General features: G+C 42.4%; 1 protein-coding gene across 5 annotated transcripts in view; it reads right to left on the bottom strand.

Moving 5' to 3' along the window:
* Positions 1-26,213, bottom strand: part of MMD (monocyte to macrophage differentiation associated) — a 64,151-nt gene extending 37,938 nt beyond the window's left edge. For 2 of the 5 annotated variants that reach the window (XR_009692917.1, XR_009692916.1), the window contains exons 1-6: positions 26,004-26,210; positions 18,746-18,827; positions 13,664-13,824; positions 5,746-5,820; positions 4,044-4,145; positions 1,867-1,936 (exon numbers count right to left, since the gene is read on the bottom strand). Coding sequence is in view for 2 of the 5 variants with exons in the window: in XM_061142575.1 (XP_060998558.1) it covers positions 1,867-1,936; positions 4,044-4,145; positions 5,746-5,820; positions 13,664-13,824; positions 18,746-18,827; positions 26,004-26,029 (516 nt within the window). In the remaining 3 variants the exon portion in view is untranslated. Of the gene's footprint in view, positions 1-1,866; positions 1,937-4,043; positions 4,146-5,745; positions 5,821-13,663; positions 13,825-18,063; positions 18,221-18,745; positions 18,828-26,003 lie in introns of those variants that run through there. The other 3 variants (XR_009692915.1, XM_061142575.1, XM_061142577.1) reach the window with 3 other exon arrangements.
* Between the last annotated feature and the right edge of the window lie 454 nt (positions 26,214-26,667).

The following is a 26,667-nucleotide window of genomic DNA, read 5'->3' on the forward strand; positions in this document are numbered from 1 at the left end:
TATCACTTGAAAATGTCCATGAAAGATTTATACTAGTAAAAATACTGGATAAACTTGTTTTTACGATACCCAGAGGGAATTTACTTGAAGCTTCACTCTAATGATTAGTAACCCATCAAACAGACCTTGCTCTGGGTCCTCAATTGCCTTCCAGGCAGATTTTCTCACTTCCATCTTTCACCTCCCTCCTCTCATCATTCCCTGTTGCCTTTACCAACTAAACTACATATATATTTGGTGCAAGGTAAATTACGAAAGCCATTATAAATCTCGTATCTCAAAGAACATATATCTTGTTACAATCTCATAAAACATACCCTCTGAAAAAACATAAGCAAACATAAATCCTAAATCTTTTACAGGTATTTTTGTGACCAGGGTGAGAACTATACACAGAAAAATTCTTACAGAGTACCTGTGAGCTCAGGAGTGAAATTATGGGTACATTTCTGACCCTTACAGGCTAAGAAGAGAGTTCAAGTAAACAAACCATGACTTCCTTAATTAACACCCGTAGTCAGTACCCAAAAATGCGGAGTATAGACTGGAAATACATAAGCTAAAGGCACAAGGGACCAGTGGGCGGGATTGTGAGGTCGTTACATTACTGTTCCAAACTGACAAATACACATGGATTTCTCAACAGTGATTAGTCTGACTGGGGGTACAAAACATACGTGCAGCTGACTCCTACAGGTAATGCCTCGCTTTCCCTCATTAAAGTCCCCAGGAAAATTTCAGGCCAAGTTTAAAAAAAAAAAAAGCACTTTCTTGGGAAAGAGAAATAACATGACTTAAAAGCAAGTGAAAGGAAATGTAAGAGTGAAGGGATTCAGGGAATATCCAATAAAATGTTGAGCCAAATGACCTTTTGAAGTCCTTCCAATGCTTAAATTTTAAGGAGTCATTAATTTAACTGTTTACAATAGCCAAGACATGAACGCAACCTAAATGTCTATCAACAGAGGAATGGATAAAGAAGATGTGGTACATGTATACAGTGGAATATGACTCCACTATAATTGAGTAATGTTTTTAATATTACAAGCCATTAAAAAGAATGAACTAATGCCATTTGCAGCAACATGGATGGTCCTGGAGACTGCCATACTGAGTGCAGTAAGTCAGAGGAGAAAGATTTATGACATCCTTTCTATGTGCAATCTAAAAAGAAATGAAACAAATGAACTTATCCACAGACTCAGAAAAGGCAGCTATGGCTGCCGGGTGGGAAGGCAGGCGGGAAGGGATGTGAGGGAGTCTGCACTGAGACGCACACGCTGCTGTGTGTAAAATGGACCCGGAAGGCCCGCTATACAGCAAGGGGAGCTGCTCGGTGCCACGTGGCAGCCGGGATGCCTGCGAGGGGCGCTGGGGGTACGGACACACGTGTGTGCAGGGGCGCTCTGCTGTGCGCCTGAGACTTCACAGCACTGTGAACTAGCTATACTCCATATAAAATAAAAAGATTTTAAAAAATTAAAAAATTTACCTTTGTCCATGGATTTAAGTTTAGGACACTAAGTAACTTAAAAAATTCCCACCTCCACATTATCTCACACCTCTTTGGGTAAAGGGTGGGAGTGGAGATAGGGTGAATAGAAAGGTTATCCCAAAGAACAAATACAGCCTATTACCATATGGAAGGAGACACTTAGATATATAGCTTTTCCAAACTATAGACAGCAAGTAGTGTAAGTTCTGGCACTTTGTAATTTATATATTTTTTCTTTTGAGTCTCTAATTAATAGGCATATTTTAACTTCAGAAATAAAAGCTACAGATTGCATCTATAGACATATTAAAAGTCACAGTGATTGGAAAGAAAATAAGGTGAAATAACTAAATGATGAAGAAGCTTCTTACCATTGATGTTACCACCAAGGCAGGAGAAAAGCCCATTGTGAGATAGAAAAAGAGCTCAATCACCTTATACCTGCCGAAGAGAAAGGTGTTAACATAATTTATCTATTCCTACAACACACCATTTCCTTACCAATTTTTTTTTTCTTTTGAAAAACAAATTAAACTCTTAATGAAATGTATTTTCCCTATAGGAGACCATTAAGCCTCTAACTGAAATACTGTAGTTGAGTAACAATGAACTAGTATTTCTTTCAGGATTGTTGTTGTTTAGTCATTAAATCCTATCTGACCCTTCTGTGACCCCATGGACTCTAGCCCTCCCGGCTCCTCTGTCCATGGGATTCTCCAGGCAGGAATACTGGAGTGGGTTGCCATTTCCTTCTCCAGGGGGTCTTCCTGACCCAGGGATTGAAGCTGAATCTCCTGCATTGGCAGGTGGATTCTTTACCACTGAGCCACCAGGGAAGCCCTTTCAGGATTGATAAGGCATCAAATTCTACATGCTACATGGAAAATGTTCTTAGCCAAAAGTTATCCTTGAATCCAATTAACCATGCACTTTCCCTTCCTAATCCCAGTGTTTGCCTTCACCACCATTCCAATTCATCACTATAAGACACTGAAATTATGAAGCTGCAGGAGGAATAGCTTGGCGCCTCCTCTATCAGTGGCCAAGGGATGCGGGCCTTAAAGAACTAAGGGAATGTGTTTCTGATTGTCTATTTTGTATCTGCACAAACTCTTAATTTGTAAGCCTCATCACCTTAGATTCAGATTATCTGAAAATGCTATAAAAACATACTATACTGAAATTCAAGTTATATTTATGCCTAGCCAACCTACACTTTTCCTCGAAGGCAAGGACCAAAGTATATTTATGTTTGGACCTGCAGGGCCTAGACCAGTATGTGGCACCATTTAGGTTTTCCCTAATACCTGCCAAACCAAATGGCCAAGGGTGACTTGCATCTTGTTCTTAGTGTTTTGTGCTCAAAGTTCACCAGGAAGTAATCACATCAGGGAACTGGGGAAGAATGTGGGTTTGGTTTACATCAGAAGGCCTGAAATAGGAGAAAAAATAGTTGTCTTACTTTACTTCCTATTTTATCCAAGGGTATAAATTAGGGGTTTGAGTCTGAGAAGCAAACTGTTCCCTTGGCTATATATAATGCATAACACCACTCAGAATTGCTAATTATGGTCAAAAATGCACTTAAGTGAATTTCAAAGTTAGAGAGAAGTTAGCTAAAACTACTATTTTCTTCTGAAAATAGAAAACAATTTATTACTTTGTGACAAGCACATGTTATATTCAATTCTGAGGGCCATTCTGCCAAAAACAACAGATAAAGAACTTAATAAACTGTATCTAAATAAATGATTTCATAGTTGTGAGTTTCTCAAGTTCAGGCATATGAAATGATGAAAAGAACCATGGAATAGGAACTAGGCCACCTGGGTCCTAATTTCAGATGTGTCACTGATTTCATGCATGTACCAAATGTTCTCAGTTTTCAAGCAGGAAGCAGAAATAGATGACTTGAAGGTCTCCTCTAGAACTAATATGCTAAATTTCAATAAGCTTTCTTTTTATACTGCTTCATACACTACGACCTATGAATAACAGGTTAAAAAAATGTGTTCCATGGTGAAGATACTAAGAGTTTGTATATCCTTCCAAACATCCCCCTTCCCAGGAGTCCTAGGTTGGAACAGCCTCTGGGTTCCTAACTAGGTTAAGTGTTATGCTGGGGACTTAATATCGATTATCTTCAACCTTCCTAGAAACTTAGAAAAGCAGTTATTTTTCTCATGTGGTAACTGTAAGTCACAGAGGATCAGGCTAGTTTGCAGATACGACTAGTCTGGCTGAGGATGTGAAGTGAAGTCTGACTCATTTCAGAGTCAGAACTGAACTGCCATTGCAGATGAGGGAGAAGTCTACTTTGTCCTTCGGCTACATCATGTGTTACACAGGTACCATTCATCTGGCTGCAGCAAATCTGTCCGCCAATGATAAAGAGAAAATGGTTCTGACGATTTGTTAAAACAATATATATTCTGTTTATGTATTTCTACTATTTTGAAGTGCAAATATAAAGTAAATCATACTGTAATGTAGATAAAATTTAGGAAGTTAATTTTAAAGGTATTAAATGTAAATTATTTTCTCTTACTTTTCATGGTAGAGAAATACATAAATGGTTCCTCCAGCTGCCATGAGCCAGATAAACCAACGCATATGAGATGCCAGGGGTCCAAGTTCACGGAGATTTAACCTAAAAATGTAAACATGACAACAGAGAACAGAAGTGATAAATGAAAGGAATTCATACAACCTGTGTTTTCCTCTAGTCCTGAAAACTGAGAGAGAAGGTACGAGGATAAGATCAGAAAGAAAAGCACTCAACACGTGGTGGAGGTATTTGGGCAACTGGGGTAAAATTAATAACTTAAGGATAAAATTGCTGTTCAACCTTTAAGACTTAGAATCAGTTCCAGTGTGGTTTACAAACAGAACCAGCTGAAAGGAGACATGTAGAGCTGAGTCCCAGCACACCGTGATACCTGACTTTCCTGACTAGGCGGGCTGCTGCAAAGGCACTTGCCTTCTCATTCCTGACTGCGTACTTGAGAGCAGACTGTTTACAAAGATTACTGGGAACAAAACCCTGACCCGGATCACACACACACACATACCAGATACCTAATACACAGACCAAGTATCTCTGCCAAGAGAAAACATCAGAAGAATTAGCCCAACATACGTCATGTAAGATATTTTGTTAGAATTTAACCATGAACTCCTGTGAAGCCTGAATTTAAAATGCTACAAATTCATCTGTACTAAATTCTGATTAAGGATATGGGGAAAAAAATGTTATTCTGAATGACTATTACTATAAAATTAATATTTCCAAATGGAAAAGGTACCATCTGCATATCGGAGACTTACATGTGAACAAACTGTTTACTGTAATATCTGTTTCCTCAGTCTACATTTAAAATTTTTATTTACTTATTTTAAATTGAGGTATACTTCACAAAAGCCTCCAAGTATTCTGGCTCCAACATGATGCAGACCTATAATTTAGTAACAGGTACTGGGGAGAGACAGCACTTACTTTTTACTACAACACATAATTAGGTTTCTTTTGAATGATGGATGCCACATTAGTCAGAATCCAGAGACCAGCTGTTTGTAATGACTATAATAGTTGACGGCATAATATGAATTTCCTAGTGGTTAAAACTGGACCACACCGTGGTAGAGGAAAACTAATTTTTCTTTAATTATGGATTCAAAACAGCAAAAGACTCTATCTTGTCTATACCAAAAAGACAGGAAGAACCAGGACACTGAACTGAATACTAGGCATTTTAAATAGCTAACTAATTAGGCTAGCTCCCTTATTCATATAGCTGAAGAAACGAGAGACGCACTCCACATATAGTAGCTACTGTGCTGTGAAGACAAGCAGTATAAACTTAAAAAGTTAGCTTGTTTTCTTTATATATATATATTTATAGCATTTCCATTTAAACAATTAGATGTCCAAGTATTCTGAATAGCAGAAGCACAGAGGAAAAATATGGAAGGCAAAGGTAATATATTTCCAAAGTGAGCGTGCTGCCTACACACAACTTTGTAGCACTTCGCTCAAACATTCCAGTGCAGATATGTATTCTGAATGTCAGCAACCTTCTTTCCTTAAAATCTGCAATCTGACTCAAGCAAATCAAAATGGGAAAGGAAAAAAAAAACACCATGTATGGATGTTTTTTGGGGTGGAGGGCAGGGACAGGAAGACAGGAGGGAAGGACTGAGAATTCTCTCATAAAAATGCTGTCTTCAGAAACAGACAAACTGTATCTTACCATGGCGCGTAGGACGCAGCAATGAAGAAATAGATGACCATCCTGTCGCACATGTGAAAGCAATGCTCCACCGTCCTGTGGGGGAGACACATCAGACCAAGTTCTCAGGAAATGAGACCGTAAGTAGGGGTTATCACGCCGCTAGGCCGTGACTGCCACCGTTTTCAGTTCTCATGGCACACGTAAACTGGCCTTCAAAGTCACACGGCTTTTTTTAATAAGATGAAGCCACGAATAAAAGCTTTATTTTATTATTAAAGATTACACATACCGAAGATCCTCTCCATGTAAGAATCCCACAACAATCAGAAACTCTGAAATTGTTAAAAACTAACAAGCAAAATCTGTGCTTTCTGATGTTTTCCATTTCTTTTAGATCCTATCTAACAGGAAAATGAAGTTCCCGGAGGGCAGACCACCTCTCAACCCCTACCATAGTGCAGGGCACAAACCTGTGAAGGCTCAGTAAAATACTCCCTCAAGCCACAGTCTTTTTCAAAAGTCTCTGAAGCAGCCTTTACTCCAAATACCTTAATGTAGACAGTAAGTTGCAATAAAGCAAATTTAGAAACTAATTTAGGACAGCAACGACACAAACAAGGGGAGAAAAAGGTGTATCTGCTGTCAAGAGGGTAGCCACCTGCGCTTATAAGCAGGTTTTCTCCTTCTGCAACTGAAGGGTCAGGAAGTGTACACGATCTGGCTCCCTGAGGTCTATTCACAGAGCGGATGAGGCAGGATCTGCCCTTTACTGAGGGAACGTAAGAAGGACAAACGCACTGCACTGTCTTTAATCCACTTTCGGCCCAAGGGGTGGACACAATGGCTCGGTGGTTCACCAGAATTAGACCTGCCTCAACACACACACTGCAGCAGCCAGCAGGCCGAGGGTGTTCAGCTGGGCAGTGCTGGTCACTACATTAATGTTCTCAAGCCTGACTGTCTTTCAGAATCGCCCGGGGAAGCTACAATACAGTCACAAACTCCAGTCCAGAAGATGCTGACTTAACAGGGCTAGAAAATGAGGCAGAGGTGGAGGGAAGAGGGGAATCTTTTTTTAACTGCTTACACGACTGTGATTCTGAGCCAGTTTTGGCCTTTCTAATTCTGCTTTCCAGACAGTGACAGCACCCAAAGTCAAACTGCAGCTTGTTCAAGACCCACCCCCCAGGGACTGCCCTGCCGGCCCAGGGCTGAGACTCCATGCTGCCAGCGCGCAGGGCCGGGCGTGAGCCCTGGCGTGGGAACTAGACCCCACCTGCCATAACTAAGAGTTCACCTGCAGCATCTAACGCCTGGTGCAGCCCAAAAAATAATAAACAAATAAAATATTAAAAAAAATAAAATCCCACCACCCGCCTCTCCGACACTCACCCTCCTCACAGGTAAAACAGAAATAACAACATCTCATGTGAAACGCCCCAACATTCGAATCATAGGAATCCCAGAAGAAGAAGACAAAAAGAAAGGCCATGAGAAAATACTCGAGGAGATAGCTGAAAACTTCCCTAAAATGGGGAAGGAAATAGCCACCCAAGTCCAAGAAACCCAGAGAGTCCCAAACAGGATAAACCCAAGGCGAAACACCCCAAGACACATATTAATCAAATTAACAAAGATCAAACACAAAGAACAAATATTAAAAGCAGCAAGGGAGAAACAGCAAATAACACACAAAGGGATTCCCATAAGGATAACAGCTGATCTATCAATAGAAACCCTCCAGGCCAGAAGGGAATGGCAGGACGTACTGAAAGTAATGAAAGAGAATAACCTACAACCTAGATTACTGTACCCAGCAAGGATCTCATTCAGATATGAAGGAGAATTCAAAAGCTTTACAGACAAGCAAAAGCTGAGAGAATTTAGCACCACCAAACCAGCTCTTCAACAAATGCTAAAGGATCTTCTCTAGACAGGAAATGCAGAAAGGTTGTATAAACGTGAACCCAAAACAACAAAGTAAATGGCAACGGGACCACACCTATCAATAATTACCCTAAATGTAAATGGGTTGAATGCCCCAACCAAAAGACAAAGATTGGCTGAATGGATACAAAAACAAGACCCCTATATATGCTGTCTACAAGAGACCCACCTCAAAGCAAGAGACACATACAGACTAAAAGTGAAGGGCTGGAAAAAAATATTTCACGCAAACGGAGACCCAAAGAAAGCAGGAGTCGCAATACTCATATCAGATAAAATAGACTTTCAAATAAAGGATGTGAAAAGAGACAAAGAAGGACACTACATAATGATCAAAGGATTAATGCAAGAAGAAGATATAACAATTATAAATATATATGCACCCAACATAGGAGCACCACAATATGTACGGCAAATGCTAACAAGTATGAAAGAGGAAATTAATAGTAACACAATAATAGTGGGAGACTTTAATACCCCACTCACAACTATGGATAGATCAACTAAACAGAAAATTAACAAGGAAACACAAACCTTGAATGACACAATGGACCAGCTAGACCTAATTGATATCTATAGGACACTTCACCCCAAAACAATCAACTTCACCTTTTTCTCAAGTGCACACGGAACCCTCTCCAGAATAGATCACATCCTGGGCCATAAATCTGGTCTTGGAAAATTCAAAAAAATTGAAATCATTCCAGTCATCTTTTCTGACCACAGTGCAGTAAGATTAGATCTCAATTACAGGAAAAAAATTGTTAAAAATTCAAACATATGGAGGCTAAATAACACGCTTCTGAATAACCAACAAATCATAGAAGAAATCAAAAAAGAAATCAAAATATGCATAGAAATGAATGAAAATGAAAACACAACAACCCAAAATCTATGGGATACTGTAAAAGCAGTGCTAAGGGGAAGGTTCATAGCATTACAGGCTCACATCAAGAAACAAGAAAAAAGCCAAATAAATAACCTAACTCTACACCTAAAGCAATTAGAGAAGGAAGAAATGAAGAACCCCAGGGTTAGCAGAAGGAAAGAAATCTTAAAAATTAGGGCAGAAATAAATGCAAAAGAAACTAAACAGACCATAGCAAAAATCAACAAAGCTAAAAGCTGGTTTTTTGAAAAAATAAACAAAATTGACAAACCATTAGCAAGATTCATTAAGAAGCAAAGAGAGAAGAACCAAATTAACAAAATTAGAAATGAAAATGGAGAGATCACAACAGACAACACTGAAATACAAAGGATCATAAGAGACTACTATCAGCAGCTCTATGCCAATAAAATGGACAACTTGGATGAAATGGACAAATTCTTAGAAAAGTATAACCTTCCAAAACTGAACCAGGAAGAAATAGAAGATCTTAACAGACCCATCACAAGCAAGGAAATCGAAACTGTAATCAAAAATCTTCCAGCAAACAAAAGCCCAGGACCAGATGGCTTCACAGCTGAATTCTACCAAAAATTTAGAGAAGAGCTAACACATATCTTACTCAAACTCTTCCAGAAAATTGCAGAGGAAGGTAAACTTCCAAACTCATTCTATGAGGCCACCATCACCCTAATTCCAAAACCAGACAAAGATGCCACAAAAAAAGAAAACTACAGGCCAATATCACTGATGAACATAGATGCAAAAATCCTTAACAAAATTCTAGCAAACAGAATCCAACAACATATTAAAAAAATCATACACCACGACCAAGTGGGCTTTATCCCAGGAATGCAAGGATTCTTTAATATCTGCAAATCAATCAATGTAATACACCACATTAACAAATTGAAAGATAAAAACCATATGATTATCTCAATAGATGCAGAGAAAGCCTTTGACAAAATTCAACACTCATTTATGATTAAAACTCTCCAAAAAGCAGGAATAGAAGGAACATACCTCAACATAATAAAAGCTATATATGACAAACCCACAGCAAGTATCACCCTTAATGGTGAAAAATTGAAAGCATTTCCCCTGAAATCAGGAACAAGACAAGGATGCCCACTCTCACCACTACTATTCAACATAGTGTTGGAAGTTTTGGCCACAGCAATCAGAGCAGAAAAAGAAGTAAAAGGAATCCAGATAGAAAAAGAAGAAGTGAAACTCTCGCTGTTTGCAGATGACATGATCCTCTACATAGAAAACCCTTAAGACTCTACCAGAAAATTACTAGAGCTAATCAATGAATATAGTAAAGTTGCAGGATATAAAATTAACACACAAAAATCCCTTGCATTCCTATATACTAACAATGAAAAAACAGACAGAGAAATTAAGGAAACAATACCATTCACCACTGCAACAAAAAGAATAAAATACTTAGGAATATATCTACCTAAAGAAACAAAAGACCTATACATAGAAAACTATAAAACACTGATGAAAGAAATCAAAGAGGACACGAACAGATGGAGAAACATACCATGCTCATGGACTGGAAGAATCAATATTGTCAAAATGGCTATTCTACCCAAAGCAATCTATAGATTCAATGCAATCCCTATCAAGCTACCAACGATATTTTTCACAGAACTAGAACAAATAATTTCACAATTTGTATGGAAATACAAAAAACCTCGAATAGCCAAAGTAATCTTGAGAAAGAAGAATGGAACTGGAGGAATCAACCTGCCTGACTTCAGACTATACTACAAAGCCACAGTCATCAAGACAGTATGGTACTGGCACAAAGACAGAAATATAGATCAATGGAACAGAATAGAAAGCCCAGAGATAAATCCACGAACTTATGGACACCTTATCTTTGACAAAAGGAGGCAAGGATATACAATGGAAAAAAGACAACCTCTTTAACAAGTGGTGCTGGGAAAACTGGTCAACCACTTGTAAAAGAATGAAACTAGAACACTTTCTAACACCATACACAAAAATAAACTCAAAATGGATTAAAGATCTAAATGTAAGACCAGAAACTATAAAACTCCTAGAGGAAAACATAGGCAAAACACTCTCCGACATAAATCACAGCAAGATCGTCTATGACCCACCTCCCAGAATATTGGAAATAAAAGCAAAAATAAACAAATGGGACCTAATGAAACTTAAAAGCTTTTGCACTACAAAGGAAACTATAAGTAAGGTGAAAAGACAGCCCTCAGATTGGGAGAAAATAATAGCAAATGAAGAAACAGACAAAGGATTAATCTCAAAAGTATACAAGCAACTCCTGCAGCTCAATTCCAGAAAAATAAAAGACCCAATCAAAAAATGGGCCAAAGAACTAAACAGACATTTCTCCAAAGAAGACATACAGATGGCTAACAAACACATGAAAAGATGCTCAACATCACTCACTATCAGAGAAATGCAAATCAAAACCACAATGAGGTACCATTACACGCCAGTCAGGATGGCTACTATCCAAAAGTCTACAAGCAATAAATGCTGGAGAGGGTGTGGAGAAAAGGGAACCCTCTTACACTGTTGGTGGGAATGCAAACTAGTACAGCCGCTATGGAGAACAGTGTGGAGATTTCTTAAAAAACTGGAAATAGAACTGCCATATGACCCAGCAATCCCACTTCTGGGCATACACACTGAGGAAACCAGAACTGAAAGAGACACGTGCACCCCAATGTTCATCGCAGCACTGTTTATAATAGCCAGGACATGGAAGCAACCTAGATGCCCATCAGCAGATGAATGGATAAGGAAGCTGTGGTACATATACACCATGGAATATTACTCAGCCGTTAAAAAGAATTCATTTGAACCAGTTCTAATGAGATGCATGAAACTGGAGCCCATTATACAGAGTGAAGTAAGCCAGAAAGATAAAGAACATTACAGCATACTAACACATATATATGGAATTTAGAAAGATGGTAATGACAACCCTATATGCAAAACAGAAAAAGAGACACAGAAGTACAGAACAGACTTTTGAACTCTGTGGGAGAAGGTGAGGGTGGGATGTTGCGAAAGAACAGCATGTATATTATCCATGGTGAAACAGATCACCAGCCCAGGTGGGATGCATGAGATAAGTGCTCGAGCCTGGTGCACTGGGAAGACCCAGAGGAATCGGGTGGAGAGGGAGGTGGGAGGGGGGATCAGGATGGGGAATACGTGTAAATCTATTGCTGATTCATGTCAATGTATGACAAAACCCACTGGAAAAAAAAAAAAAAAAGAAATAACAACATCTCTATCAGAGTGTGTATGCACATTAAATGAAATCGATGTAGCTGTGTGATTAGCACAGCACCCAGCACACAGTAGGTACTTAACCAATGCTCGTTCCTTCCCTCTTTTACTTAAATTAAGGATATACTGGGATATTTTTAAGAATTAATGCAGAGCAAAAGTCCACCCATAGCTTATGATTCTAGCAGTGCTATTGCAAGGTTCAAGAGAGATTGGTTTCTCTTACACCTTCTTCTCAGGCCCTGGCAGGGAGGCCCTGAATACTGAAGCAGGTACCTACAACTCTTTATTGATTCAGAAATCTAGCTAGCAAAGCTAAGTCAGACAAGGCAATCACAGGTACTGCACTATGCCAAAAAGATAATGAGGTGCTCTGGCCTCTGCGACAGCGTGTCCTGAAGAGTCAGGACAGGTACTTTGCAGGCTTGCCTGAGTGTGTCCCACGGCTCCTTCATGATTCAACGCTGTGGTTTTAAGCTCGGAACTGTCAGCTTCTGGGTGAAGGCAGCAGACTACAAACTATAAGCAATAATGTGAAGGGTGCAGTGGAAGTAAACCTCAGAACCAGAGTCAGAGGACCTGGGACAATCAGATTCTGCTGGTATCAATGACTCGGGCCAGTCAGGGTGCTTCTCTGGATCTCAGTTTCCCCAGGTGAAAATGATGGGGTTTGGATTAGATGTTCCTTAAGGATCTTTCTGGTTCTAAAACTCTGATCTTTAAATGTGAGGAAGCTAGTAACCATCTCATCACTAGCAGAATCCCAAATCCTGCTTTTAAATAAAGTGTATCTTTTTAATGTTAGGTTGTCCAAATAGCTTGAGATTTCTTTGAACATTCTATAAAACCAAAAATTACCTTCTAATATTACATCAAATCACTTTAGGTCTACTCTAAATCTTCCTTTCAGAGAAGAAACTTTGCCCTTTGGGGTTGTGCAGAATCTATTTCATAAGCAACTAAATGGTGTACTCTACCTTTGTATTCCCGCATATTAACCCGTCACTCAAAGGATGAACATTTTTATGTTCTTCTGGTTGGGAGGCGAGGGACCACAGTATTGTTTGGAAAGTGTTTAATAACTAATAGGTAGCAACATACGTGTGTTTTGTTTGAGTAGGTACACCAGACCTAATTCTGAAAGCTGAACTTTGCAAAACAGTAACCCGAGCTGTAATATACCTGCAGTATAGCTGCAGTGATTGTAATTTTTAGTTACTCTCACATGCCTCATCTCATTCACCTATCACAACAGCCCACCAGTCGGGCATTACCATTCTCATTTTAGTGATGAGGAAACTGAGGCTAGGTTGCAGGGCTGGGACTCAAAACCCAACTGACGAGTCCAAGTCCAGGGTACTGCCCACCACCCCGCAGCTGCAGCGGAGAACAGGCGTCAGGATTCCACACACTCAGCCCCAGGGAAGCAACGTGGGTTTGTTTGCTTGCTGGCTGGTTGGGTTTTATTTCAGCTGTGCAGCGGGGCTTGCAGGATCCCTGAGTAGGGACTGAACCCGGGGCTCCAGCAGTGAGGGTGCAGAGTCCTAACTGAGCTGCCAGGGAATTCCCAGCAATGTGGTTTTGTTTGTTTTCTGAACAAAGACGCGCTTTTTAAAGACACACATGGGGGTCCTCAAACTCCTTCCAGTCCACGGAAAATTTCCTGAGCAATGGGACAGCTGAGTCTGCCAGGAAGGGAAACGTCCACTCCTTGCCTCCCCTGCCCAGAGCATGCCAGCAAGAGAGGCCAACCTGAACCAGTTATTCTATGTGACCTGTGGAAACAACTGCCATTCACGGTACCTTAAGTGGCTCTTTTTCCATGCTATGATGTGGAATACTGTGGAAACGATGAAGAGGGCGCAGAGGCCCATTCCATAAATCCAAGCTGTTATCTTTTCCCAGCAGTCATCAGAGAGCCGGTGAAGGAGAGCACTGCCCACAATGGCCGGAACAATGAGGAACTGAGAGAAAGGGAAAGAAAAATAAATATTCAGTAAAACACTGAACTGAGAACTGTTAAAAATACCCAGGTTTACCAGGGACAACTTTAGGAAGATCACTTTAAAACAAACATTTCCTTTCCTGGATAATTAGAACAAGAACCAGATGAAGCTGATGTTTTGCCGCAGTGAGAACAGGTACTGTGTTTAGGGCCTGGAACCTGTGCCTGCCAATGGGGACAGTCAGGCAGCAAAATTACTCAACTGTTGCAAAACAAACGTCCTCTATCCTAATTTCGCTACCAAGCATGTACCCAGATTTCCCAGGGATGACTTGATCTTTAGATAGTCTTTCCTGTTTTCCCAAAGTGCTACTGAAACCCCAAATTTCAGCAAAGGGTAACTAAATGAATCAAATCAGTAAGTATAATGTACACACCACACTCAAATCATTTGTCCAATCATAGGTCCTCATTTCTAGTCGGGCTTGTCTACATTCCACCAGTTTGGGGGCTACTGCAGAATGAAAGGGGTGAAAGGGTCTTTGGGTTATCTCATTTTTTGAGATTTATTTACCTATTTGGCTGTGCCAGATCTTGGTGGCAGCATGCGAGATCTAGCTTCCCAACCAGGGACTGCACGCAGGCACCCTGCCCTGGGAGGATGGAACCTCAGACACTGAACCACCAGGAAAGTTCCCGGATTATTTCATTTTTAATAGTACCTTTCAAGCAGACAAGGGTAATCCACTCCTACCGAGTCAAATACTTATAAGAGACGAGAATCTTAAGAGGGAATTTTGCTTTTGCACCATATTTTACACTACATATGGACACAAAGTGCAAAGTCTAGTCATAACAGCATGACTAATAAACATTTTATAATAATAGAACTCATCCGAATAAACTACTTTATTAGATAGCAGAATAAACATACCTGGCAAAGAATGCAAACTTTAGAAATCTCATCTATTTTTGTCTCCAACACCTATGTTTTCTCTCTTACAACAGAATATTAAATCCTCCAGATAGGATCAGCACTGAATTTCAAATGCTGATTATAATGGCCCAGAACAAAATGTGAAAATCAGGGACAACAAAGTAAGTTTTTCATAAAACAAACTTTAATTTATTTTGAGATTATGTCCTTTCTATTTTTCTTTTATGTTAAAGTATCTTCCTGTTAATGAAAATTTAGATGGAAGTTTTTTGTTATGTAGATTTTAGAAATTTTAATGCTCTCTGAAATCCAACAATCAGGGATACAGTTTAGTAAGTTTAATAAGATGACATTTTCTGTTCTAAAAAATTAATGTGTATGTTTTGTCAGTTTTTCCTTAACTTTGGTTTATGGAAGTATTCCTGATGACCATCCAGGACAGATAAACTAAAGGATTATTCAGGCCTATTTCAAGCAAATATTATTCTTAAAGGTGATCTGTGCATCTCAACAACCAAACAATTATATTTAAATGCTCAGCATTATGCTAAATAATAAGCACTTCACTGGTTGCTTTTATAAGGTCAGTATTTTGAAAACTATCAGGACACTGTTTTTCTAACTTTTATCAGTACTTTGCAGTTGGTAAATGGATAAAACGATGGCTGTATACTGGAACAGTAAGTGAAAGAAAAGGCCATATAAACCGTTATTCAAACTTTCATATCCCTTATATCCTAATCCTGATGTAGACTTAAATATATACACACACATACACACACACACACGCTTATTTTCTTAAGGGACAATTATCTTAAGAAATAACTTTACTTTTAGCTCTGTTAAATTCATCAGACATTTAGTTAAGAATAAAAAATGGAAACAACCCAAATGTCTATCAAAAGATGAGCGGATAAAGAAGGTGGGATATGTATAAACATATACACATACATACATATATACATACACACACACATAATAGAATATTACTCAGTCCTAAAAAAATGAAATATTGCCGATTTGTAGCAATATGGAGGGACCTAGAGATTATCATACTAAGTGAAGTCAAAGAAATATATGATATCACTTATGTGTGAAATCTAAAAAATAAAATTAATGAATCTATATACAAAGCAGAAACAGAGTCACAGACATAGAAAATAAACATGAGAACCAGAGGGGAAGGGGAGTGGGGGGCAAGCTAGCACTATGGGATTAACAAATACACACCACTAGACAAATAGAAAAGCTTAAAGGTTTACTGTATAGTAGATGGAACTATAGTCAACATCTTATAATAACCTATAATGAAAAGGCTGGCTTAAAGCTCAACATTCAAAAAATGATATCATGGCATCTGGTCCCATCACTTCATGGCAAATAGGAGGAGAAAAAGTGGAAACAGGGACAGATTTTATTTTCTCGGGCTCAAAATCACTGTGGACAGTGACTGCAGTCATGAAATTTTAAGACGCTTGTGACTTGGAAAGAAAGCTATAACAAACCCAGATAGTGTATTAAAAAGCAGAGACATCACTTTGCTGACAAAGGTCCATATAGTCAAGGCTATGGTTTTTCCAGAGTCATGTACAAGTGTGAGAGCTGGACAATAAAGAAGGCTGAGCACTGAAGAATAGATGCTTTCAAATTGTGGTACTGGATAAGACTCTTGAGAGTCCCTTCTACTATAAGGAGATCAAACCTGTCAATCCTAAAATAAATCAATCCTGAATATTCATTGGAAGGACTGATGATGAAGCTGAAGCTCCAATACCTTGGCAACCTGATGCGAAGAGCCAACTCATTGAAAAAGACCCTGATGTTGGGAAGACTGAAGGGAAAAGAAGAATGGCAGAGGATGAGATGGTTGGATGGCATCACTGACTCAACGGACATGAATTTGAGCAAACTCTGGGAGATAGTGAAGGACAGGGAAACCTGGCGTGCTACAGTCCATGGGGTCACAAGAGTCAGATACGACTTAATGACTGAACAACAACAAATGAAAAATAATCAGAAAAATGTGTGTATATATATATATGTATATATAAATAAAACTGTATCACTTTACAGTACCATTGAAACTGACATAATATTGCAAATCAACTACACTTCAATTAAAAAAAAGAATAAAAGATGGATATCTAGAAAGTACAGCTAACAGTCAAATTAGGCTGTGCATTCTTTAAGTTTGGACTCTACACATTTTGACCCTCTGGTGTTGTGAAGCTCACTTCACAAAGTGTGTGTCATTAATGCAAAGACAGGGGTCAGCTCAAGTCTAGAGAACTTCACCAAATCCTTCCTGGCCTGAGAATCTAAGCCACAGGTCCAGGGAGACTGTCCACTAGTGAGGTTACTCCAAATTTCATTACTGAAATCCAGGGCAAGCATGTACAAAAAAGGTAGGTAGAAACTCTTTTCTAAAGAAAAAATATTCAGCAAGATTTCAGCATTTCAATTATTGAAATAAAAATCTTTTGCACACCTAAAGAAAAAGGACAGTGATAAAAGAGAATAACATTTCGATACCACAAATAACATTTGAATTCTACTATTATAATACTAGGGCATGGCAACCCACTCCAGTATTCTTGCTTGGAGAATTCCATGGACAGAGGAGCCTGGTGGGCTACAGTCTATGGAGTCTCAAAGAGTTGGACACAGCTGAGTGACTAACACTTTCACGTCACTTTATTATAATACATAGAACTGATACTTTGGAAAGTCTGATTTCTGCTAAATAATGACCACACAGCATTGTTCTATTAGATTACGAGGGAATCTACCAAAACTAGTTTATTTCAGGCTTATTTGGTATCACGTTCCTTTATAGGAAACACTGACTATTCTTTGGAGAAGGGGCTTAAAGAAGTGAAAAGGCACAACTTGAATTCAAACAAATTTTATTCTAATAACATTTATATGTAACCTACATATTATACTTACACAACACTGTCTAAAATAACTGAATTAGCCTGGTCTAAACACTCTTCACTAAAGGGATAAATTGATTGCCATCTTTTATCTTCAGACTATATACCAGCCACCATTTTCCCCTCAAAAAATCTCACTAGATGCAACTTTCAAAGGGAATAATGAAATCATAGATAAAAAGAAATTTATAATGACACAAGAAAATGCTAATAAAACGAAATTAATAGGGAAACTATGAAAATATACACATAAACACAAACACTGGGTTTCCCAGGCCGCTCATTTGGTAAAGAGTCTGCCTGCAATGCAGGAGACCTGAGTTCAGTCCCTGGGTCAGAAAGATCCCCTGGAGAAGGAAAAGGCAACCCACTCCAGTGTTCTTGCCTGGAAAATTCCATGGATGGAGGAGCCTGGCGGGCTACAGTCCATGGGGTCTCAAAGAGTCAGACATGACTGAGCAACTTTACTTTCTAGGTAGTTTTGCTTTTCTTATGTATTTCTCGGTATTTTCCATTTTTCTTAAAATGAACATGCTTTGTTTCTAGAAGGAAGAAAAATTGAATTCAGGAATTAAACTTTTCTTTTACAGTGAGGACTAACATCTGCTCTGAGAAGCAATGGCGACCGTGGGGATGGGAAGGATGTGGCTACCTGTTTTCGGGGATCACTGAGGGAAAAAATCTTTCTCAGCAAATGGTGAACTCTTCTTGCTAAATGAACTCAGCTGACTGTCTTGAAAAGGTAATTCATTTCCTTCCAGGGGTGACAGTCTTTGAAAATAATTTCGTTTGATTTTTCTTATAACTAAACACTTACTTTCTTTCAAAGAAGATCTTATCTGAGAAAGCAAATTCAGGATCAACAGAGCTGACTGTAGGTCAGAGCATTCAAAGTATCTGACAGGCTCGCAGTTTCTGGTGACATGACCGAGTACTGATATTAGGTCAGGAAAGGTCACAGGGATGGATGAACCGGATTAACGAGGTTGAGACTAACAGAAATGATCGCCCCTTCTTCCCACCAAAGTGCTTGGGAAGCATGGAAACGGCAGAAAGCTCGTACTCACCGCATGTGTGTAACAATTAGCAGCATGTTCGTAACAAGTTGGCTTGTAGCGGCCATTGGCGGGGGCCCGGTGGTTCATGAACCTGTAGAAAGAAAGACATCCCATGAGAAAAGCTCAGAGTGTGTAAAGAACAATGGGAAAGCTTGTCAGAGGTTGTCTGGTCTATTCTAACTGAAGAGGTGACTGCTGGAAATACCTAGTTACTGGAATAAAACCAAAGCCACAAAGCTTTGGTGTAAACTGAACCAAAGCCATGGTCTAAAGTGAATGCCCTAGTTAACTGGATTAAGTATTCTTTCAATTCATTCAAAAAACCTACCAACCAAAAGCAAACAAAAGTCACATCTATCCCCTTCAACTGGTACTCTTCAACTGGGATAGTTAAAAAAAAAAAAAAATTAAAATGGCACAACCAAATATGAAATCGAAAAAATCAAGGTCATTTTCCTAAACTTCACAAATACCAGTAACCACGATTTAATGTGAATTCAACGCATTTGCAAGTTCCTACTTTGTCTCTCAAAATGTATAAAGCTTTATACATGTAGATCTTTAAAGGCTCCATCCCATTATCAGCAGGGCTGCCAAACTAGTTTCCCTGTATTGCATTACCTGTTCCGGCACCAGAGAGCTTAAATAAATGATACTTGGCTGCCTCCAGGCCACTTGAAACAAGGGGTTCATTTTCACCTGCATTCTTCCTGAATTAAAAGAGTTTGCTCCAAAATCTAAATGTGACTAGCGCCTGACGCACTGGCCATAACACTCATGTGTGCACGGGCATCGTCGTGTCTCTTTGTGACCCCCCAGGCTCCTCTGTCCATGGAATTTTCCAGGCATGAGTACTGGGGCAGGTCGCCAGGATCTTCCCAACCCAGGGACCGAACCTGTGTCTCTTGCATCTCTTGTATTGGCAGGCGAGCTGTTTATCACTGAGCCACCTGGGAAGCCCCAAAGTGTGCCTGTATCTGAACACCAACATTTGGTGTGTGTAAGGTCTGTACCATACAGACAGATATGTGTCCACGTTCCAGTCCCTCTCTGGGCTAATTTTGTGGCAACCAGCAAAGCAGTGAAGAGCACCAATACCACTGTGCATTACAGAGAGAAACAGCTGCCTTCTTTCAGCGTGTGGGTGAGGGTCCCTAAGCCCAACTCACACCCCCGCCGTGTTTCACGAAGGAGTCTGGTTTAGTCTGTGTTCTTTGGAAGGAGTGAGATATAAGCTCAGGCAGGTAAGAAGGCAGCTGTCTGAAAGCAGCAGATGCAGAGCACACAGCGGTAAGGGCACCGTGGTGGCATCTGGGTCTGAGAGCCCTGGTGACACTCAGGTCTGAGCATTCAAGCAGCATTCCTGGGCTTGGGGCCTGCAAGATGTCAACAGGCTTTGCACAATAATGTAGGTTTTGGCTTGAGTTAGCTGAGGGGGTGTGGGTAGGGGGAGGAGATGTTGTTACTCGTCACTAATGAGTTCTGACTAGTCATGTCTTATCAATTCACACAATGGAAAAATGGTACCAGGCTAATCTGAATGGCACAGACAGGTTGCCCAAAACTGACTAAAACACGTGGCCAAGCAATTCCAAAGTGTCCAGTTTACGAACAAAAGACCAGCCAACACTTTCTCCCTGAATTAAAGAAGGGCCTTGGTATCCCTAGAGCAAATGAGTAAAGATCAAGTGGCAGTCCCTGCCAACCCGACGTTGAAAGTTTGAGTGGAAGATCGCCTAGGGAATGGATTTGGCACTGTGAAGATACCTTCCCTGGAACAGCAATGGGCAGCTACCTAACTAACATGCAAAAAGATACACATACTGAATGGGATTCATCACATGGCTTGGAAACTGTTAGAGAGAAGTGTACAGTTAACAGCTGCAGAATTATTCCAAGATATTCTCACACACAGATAAATAAATCTTTTCTCCCCTGACAATCCTTTAAATAATTTCACTAATTTCCTAAGGGACGAGACTGTTGCTATATGGCAGTTATTACTAAAAAGGAAAATAATTACACTCTTGGGAAGGAGGCTTTAAAAGTGTCCCCAGCATTCGAGGGCCTACCGATTCTCAGCCTGAGACGTAACGACAGGGCTATAAGCAGCATTCCCCACTAGGGACTGTAAAGAGCAGGGCTCCAGGGCAGCTGGGGGCAGCTTAAACTGTGAGTTCTCTGTGCAGGGCACGCTCAGTAGGGTTTGTCCACCCACCACCAGCCTGCAGACTAAAATAGCAATTTATATCTCTGGCAGCCCAGTCTAAAAATAGTCAGGCTATAACACAGAGACAGGGATAGACTTTAAAAGCAAGGAAGCTGAGTGGCCATGTGTGTTAACATGTTTGTGCCCACCTGGAATCACTCAGGTTAAAAATAAACTCAGAAGTTGCAGAGAAAAATATTCTGCCATGTGACTTAAGGTAGTTTCTCTTTAAGGGCAGGGTCAAGATCCTGGCAATAAGGAAAGGGAAGAGCAGATATGCCAGGCACTGTCTGGGGCCCTGTGGGATGGCACATGGTTCCGCCAGGAAATTTACATTTTTCCATTTCTCTATAATACAATCATGCCTCCCATTGCCTCTTGAAGAAATCATTAGAAGAAATTAGTCACCCAAGACCTACATGAAAAGCAGATGTAAAATGCAAATAAACCCCACACACTGAGGCTGTTCTCTTCCCCCCAAAATGAATGAGGAAGGTTCTCAAGAGTTATGGGAAATGGCACCCACTTAGGCAAGACACCTCCACTTAAAGCAAAGCCATCCTGATGGCCATCCAATGCTGGAAAACATTCTAACACCGGGTGTGCTGCCCACGCCGCAACAACAGAAGCCTCCCCACTCCCCCACCAAGTGTCACAACTAGAGAAAGCCCACACGTGCTTGCCAAGTCACTTCAGTTGTCCGGACTCTTTGCAACTCTACAGACGGCAGCCCGCCAGGCTCCTCTGTCCATGGGATTCTTCAGGCAAGAATACTGGAGTGGGTTGCCATGCCCTCCTCCAGGGCACCTTCCTGACCCAGAGACTGAACCTGGGTCTCTTAGGTTTCCTGCACTGGCAGGGGGGTTCTTTGCCAGCAGTGCCTCATGGGAAGCCCGGAGGAAGCCCCTGTGCCCCAAGCAAGGGCCCACATGCTACAGCGAAGACACAGCACAGCCTCCCCACCTCTCCCCAAATCTTTAGCTCAAAGCAGGGCCTTCTGAAGGTAAATCTGCAACGCTCCATCAGATCTCAGAGCCTGAGATCAAATCTCAGAAGCTGTCCTTGATTCCTGTGTTCCCCATACTCCAAATGCAAGTACGTCTGTGCTATCTTCAAAATATATTCCAAAACAGTCCCACTCTCTACAGTTTCAAAGTTACTACCTTAAATCAAGACATCGACTCCTCTGGTCTGTAAACAAAGGCTCTGGTCTCCCTGCCCGCCCGCACACGGACTCTCTTCTTTACCCAGCAGCCATGAGTCTGTTACCACCAGATCACATCACACGCTAAGCCCAGCTTAAAACCTGTCCAGCTTCTCAAAGTGCTTGGGAACACCACCTCTGCAGTCCGCGAGCCCTCCCGACTTCTCCAGCTGGGGGTTCCCTTCCTCTCCCTCCCTCCAGCCAATCACAGCCTTTCTGCTCCTCAAACCAACCAGGTCTGATCTGACTCAGAGCATCTGTGTTTGCTGTTTACTTCTGCCCAGAACATTCTCCTCCAGTGTGCCGAGCCCTCCTCTCACCTGTCAAACTCGGCTCAACCATCCTACCTAAGTGTCGATTCAGCGGAGCCCTTATCATGGTTAGTAAGAACTGGAGTTTTTGAACTTGTGTATTTTTTTATTTCATCTTTCCCCACTGTAAAGTGAATTCCATGAAGGCTGCCTTGTCTACCATTTCATTTCCAGGCCCAAACACAAAGTCCTGCTGATTGTTGGAGCTTAATAAATAAATGTTGAATGAGAATAAAAAGACAGAGATTTTGCCTGCTGCTGAAGCATTTTATTATCCTGAGAGAGATCCTGTCGTCAGTTAGTTTCACTGGGGATTTCTGTATGCAATAAAAACAGGCAGTCTTAGAGCGAAGAGAATCCTCAATCTCGTGAAAACAAAATGGACAAAGGATAAGACCATGAACATTTCAAGGGCTCCTTCAGGATCATTTGATGGAGCAACAGAACTGATCCCTACGACAACCTTATGATTAGCTGTCCTGTATGAATAAGCATGATGTTTAGGAAAAAGTGTCTGCGGCCAGAGGTGGTGATAGCAGTGGGGGACATTTAACTTAATTACTAAGTAAGGGAAATGGCACATATAAGGAACTTCAGTGTTCTTCAGTGTTCACTGAATCTCGGTGTATGATTCAACGCTCTGAGAACTTGGAATAAAGAGAGAGGCCACAGGCAGCACTGGAACACTTCCTAATGCTTTAGAATCAGATGCCTCCCCACATATTCAATTTGAAACTAACCAGCGGTCACGAGGCTGGAGCTACGGAAAGCAGTATCCTTCTCCTTGGATTTCTGGTTGCCAGGCTCGAGAAACGGGCACACACCAACAGGACACCAGTGAGGCACTTTAGCAGCTCTGGGTCCTAGGCCTCTGTGCTATCACGGAGGTGTGCGTGGGCGGGGAGACAGAGGTAAACGGCTGCATGGGTGGCGGAAAGGGACATGAACCCTTCTGTCTGACCCTTTCCAGCTGTGTGATGATGGCAGGCTCTCTTTTATTCTCTAAGGCTCTTCCATTAAATGGGTAGAAAGTTTGTCTTTCAGGGTTACAGTTAGGGATGAGATGAGTTATCTACAAATACCCAGCTACCTGCCTGGCAGCGATAGGCATTCAATAAACGTTAGCAAGTATTCTAATCAGTCAGAGATGCTGTGAAAGGGAGAGAATGACTCTGTGTGCCATGTGGGGGTGGAATCAAGTGTGAAAGGGATACAGCACAAAAGATAAAAGGTGTCCGAGTGGGATTTTTCACATCCTAAGATTTTTGTGGAGCCATGCCTGCATAAAGCCCTCCACTTGCTATACCGGGTTAGGCGTCCTTACAGCTCTTCTCCAGATATGGCAGAACTCTGGAAGTTGATCCAAAGCCACAGTGACCGCCAAGTTTCCATTATGAACAAGCCAGCAGGGGGTTCAAGTTTTCTTATACTTTAGACACAGCCACAAAGGATGGGCTAATGAAATGTTTTTACTGCTCTCCAATGGAGTCCTGGTGAATCTATCAGAAGGAACACAGGGGCTCAAAGATAAGTGTGTTCCTCTTTCTGGTTCCTCTGTCATTTACAAACTGTTAACTATCCTAAATACTCACAAGATGGGTAACAAACACAGCTTTTAAGAGGTGCAGAACAGTACTCTCAATATGTTAATGTACAGACCACAATATATCACTTATTTGCAGACTTTATTTCTAAGTTCAAATTGATTTATAGAAATATCTTTCCAAACAAGAAATTATGGGATCATTCATTCTGCAAAGAAAATCAGGGTGGGTCTAGATGTCATCAAGAAAATAACTATGAAATATCCACTGACATTGTGCAGTTGCTGCGGAAATTACAATGTCTATGTTATACCAAAAGAAAATGCCTGTATTTTTAATTTTTAAATGAATGGAGTAGAGCACAAAACCACATTACAATTGTGATAAGGACTGGATAGATTCATGTCCAGCAAAATAGAAGAGTTCAGTCAGCTGAGATGGTAGGATCTAAAGATGTGTTTGTTTTTCATTCCTCTTAATACTGCTAATGTTTGCACAACAAACAATAACACAAGTTCCTTCTTTTTGTGGAGAAGAAGGGAAAGGACAGAAAAGAAATAGAACTCTTTAATCTAACAAAAACCAGTAAATGCACAGAATACTGCCACTGTTCCCGGAAAACAGGAAGAGCACAGATGTGCAGAGAAGTAAAACCAAATCAAACAAACCACACATACAGGGTTTTGCCAACCACTGCTGAACCTGTGTTACATCCTCCCGTAAAGCCCCTCCAGTCCTCATGGCTGACTTCATGTTCTAAAGCCAGAACATCATGGTTCCCTTTTGCCTTCGGAAGAACTGATATGATGTTCCCATTAGGTGAACACCGCCAGGCATTCAACACCCTGAGTGATAAGCAATGTTCAAAAGTTAATCCAAGTCTTCACCCTGATTACCCCAACTCTCCCTGTGCAAATGTCACTCTGGAGAAGGAATGAGACCAGCAGAATAGGTGAGAGGGTTTCTAGGGATTAAAGCACTGGAAAGAAAAGAAAAAAAAAAAAGCATACTTTAAAATCTTGTAATAAAAAGCAATGCCTAAAAACGCAACAAAAACCTTGGGAGATTTCATGCCTTTGTTTTTTTTTTCCAAATTCTCCCCCGGTCACTGCACACTAAGCTAGCCTGCTCAGGGTGAAGGCCTGGGAGTGGGGATGCCTGCCTGATTCAGACAAAGGGATGGAGAGTTACCACAAACACACGAGAGGTGAACTTTCACCCACTTACACGAAGAAGAATTAGGGGGAAATAAAAAAAGCGCAGAGCTTCCTCTCGAATTATGGCCAGCCTCCCATTCATTGCTAGATGGCAGAGACCTGGAGTCAGGATTAAGGCCACGGTGTCTCCCCAGGCTGGAGTTCCCACCGGCCCTCCAGCCCAAGAGCAGCAGGCCAGCCTTCCGGGGGGCCTCCTCGGTTCCTCGTTTCCTAACCCAGGCGCGTCAATTGCAGGTCTCACCGCCCAGAAGCTAACCTGCCCTGGCGCGGTGCCCCAAAATAGCACACGCTGGGGCTTGAAGCCCGAGAACCCCGCAGGCAAGCCTAAACCGGCGGAGCCTGCCTCAGTTTCCCCCACCGCCACGGCCGTTCAAAGACAAAGCGCCGGAAACCCTCAGCACCCCGGCTGGGCAACCTGGCTCGGGTCCGGGAGCCTCGGGGGCCCCCCAAGCCCGGTCAGGGGTGCAGGCCAAGGCTGGGGTCGGAAGATCCGGGGCCGGTGCCTGCGGCCGGCGTTCAGGTCCCCGGACCAAGCGAGAGGCTGTCCCTGCAGGGCGAAGCCGGGCGGGCCACCGACGCCCCGGGAGGGCAACCGGGGTCCGAGGGCTGGGCACTGCAGCCCGCAGCGAGCAGTGGGGACCCGGGCCGGCGCGAGCCCCGCTCCCGGAACGGGGGCGCCCGGGGACGGCGAGGCGGGGAGTCCCAGGAACACGAGAGGAGGAGCGGGCGGGGTGCCGGGCCCCACACGCGCGGGCGGCGGGCCCGGGGCGCTGGCCTCTCACCGCTGGAATCGGCTCTGGAATCGCATCGATGCTCCTGCTCCTCCGCGGGGGCCGCGAGCTCCGTCTCGTCAGCGCCGGCGGCCGGGCGCGCGGCCCGCAGGAGCTGTGGCGGCTCCGGGGGCCGCCCCGGGCCCGGCGGACCGCTGGACCGGGCAGCGCAGACGGGGCCGGGCCGGGGGTCGGGACCGGGCCAGAGCCAGACCGGGCGCCTGGGGGCGGGAGGGCGGCCCTTAAACGGCCCGGCCGCCTCCCGCCGCCTCCGGCCGCCCGGCCCCACAGCTCCCGGCCGGGAGGCCCCGCCCCTCCCGGGGCCCGGCCCCGCCCCCCGCTGCCCGCGCCCCGCCCGCCTGCGTGCTCCCGCGGCCGCCCTAGCGTCACCGCGCCCGGGGGCCAATCAGCGCCCGAGCGGAGCCGCGGCCGCGCTGCCATTCATTCCCGCGGGGCCAGGCGCGGGGCGGGGCTCCAGGCCGGGGGCGGGGCGACAGGAGGGACAGGGCCTCCCGGCGGGGCGGGAACCAGAGGGCGACTCTCGGCTCCGGGGGTGGAGTTGGAGCGAGAAGATAGAAGGGCCCAATGACAGGAAGGAAAATGGTAAAGGAGGATGTGAGGCTCGGCTCTTGAGAGACTGTGGCGAAAACAGCAACAAACAAGGATCTCTGTCTGT

Source organism: Dama dama, chromosome 5 (genome assembly GCF_033118175.1).
Source record: "Dama dama isolate Ldn47 chromosome 5, ASM3311817v1, whole genome shotgun sequence".
Classification (NCBI taxonomy): Eukaryota; Metazoa; Chordata; class Mammalia; order Artiodactyla; family Cervidae; genus Dama; species Dama dama.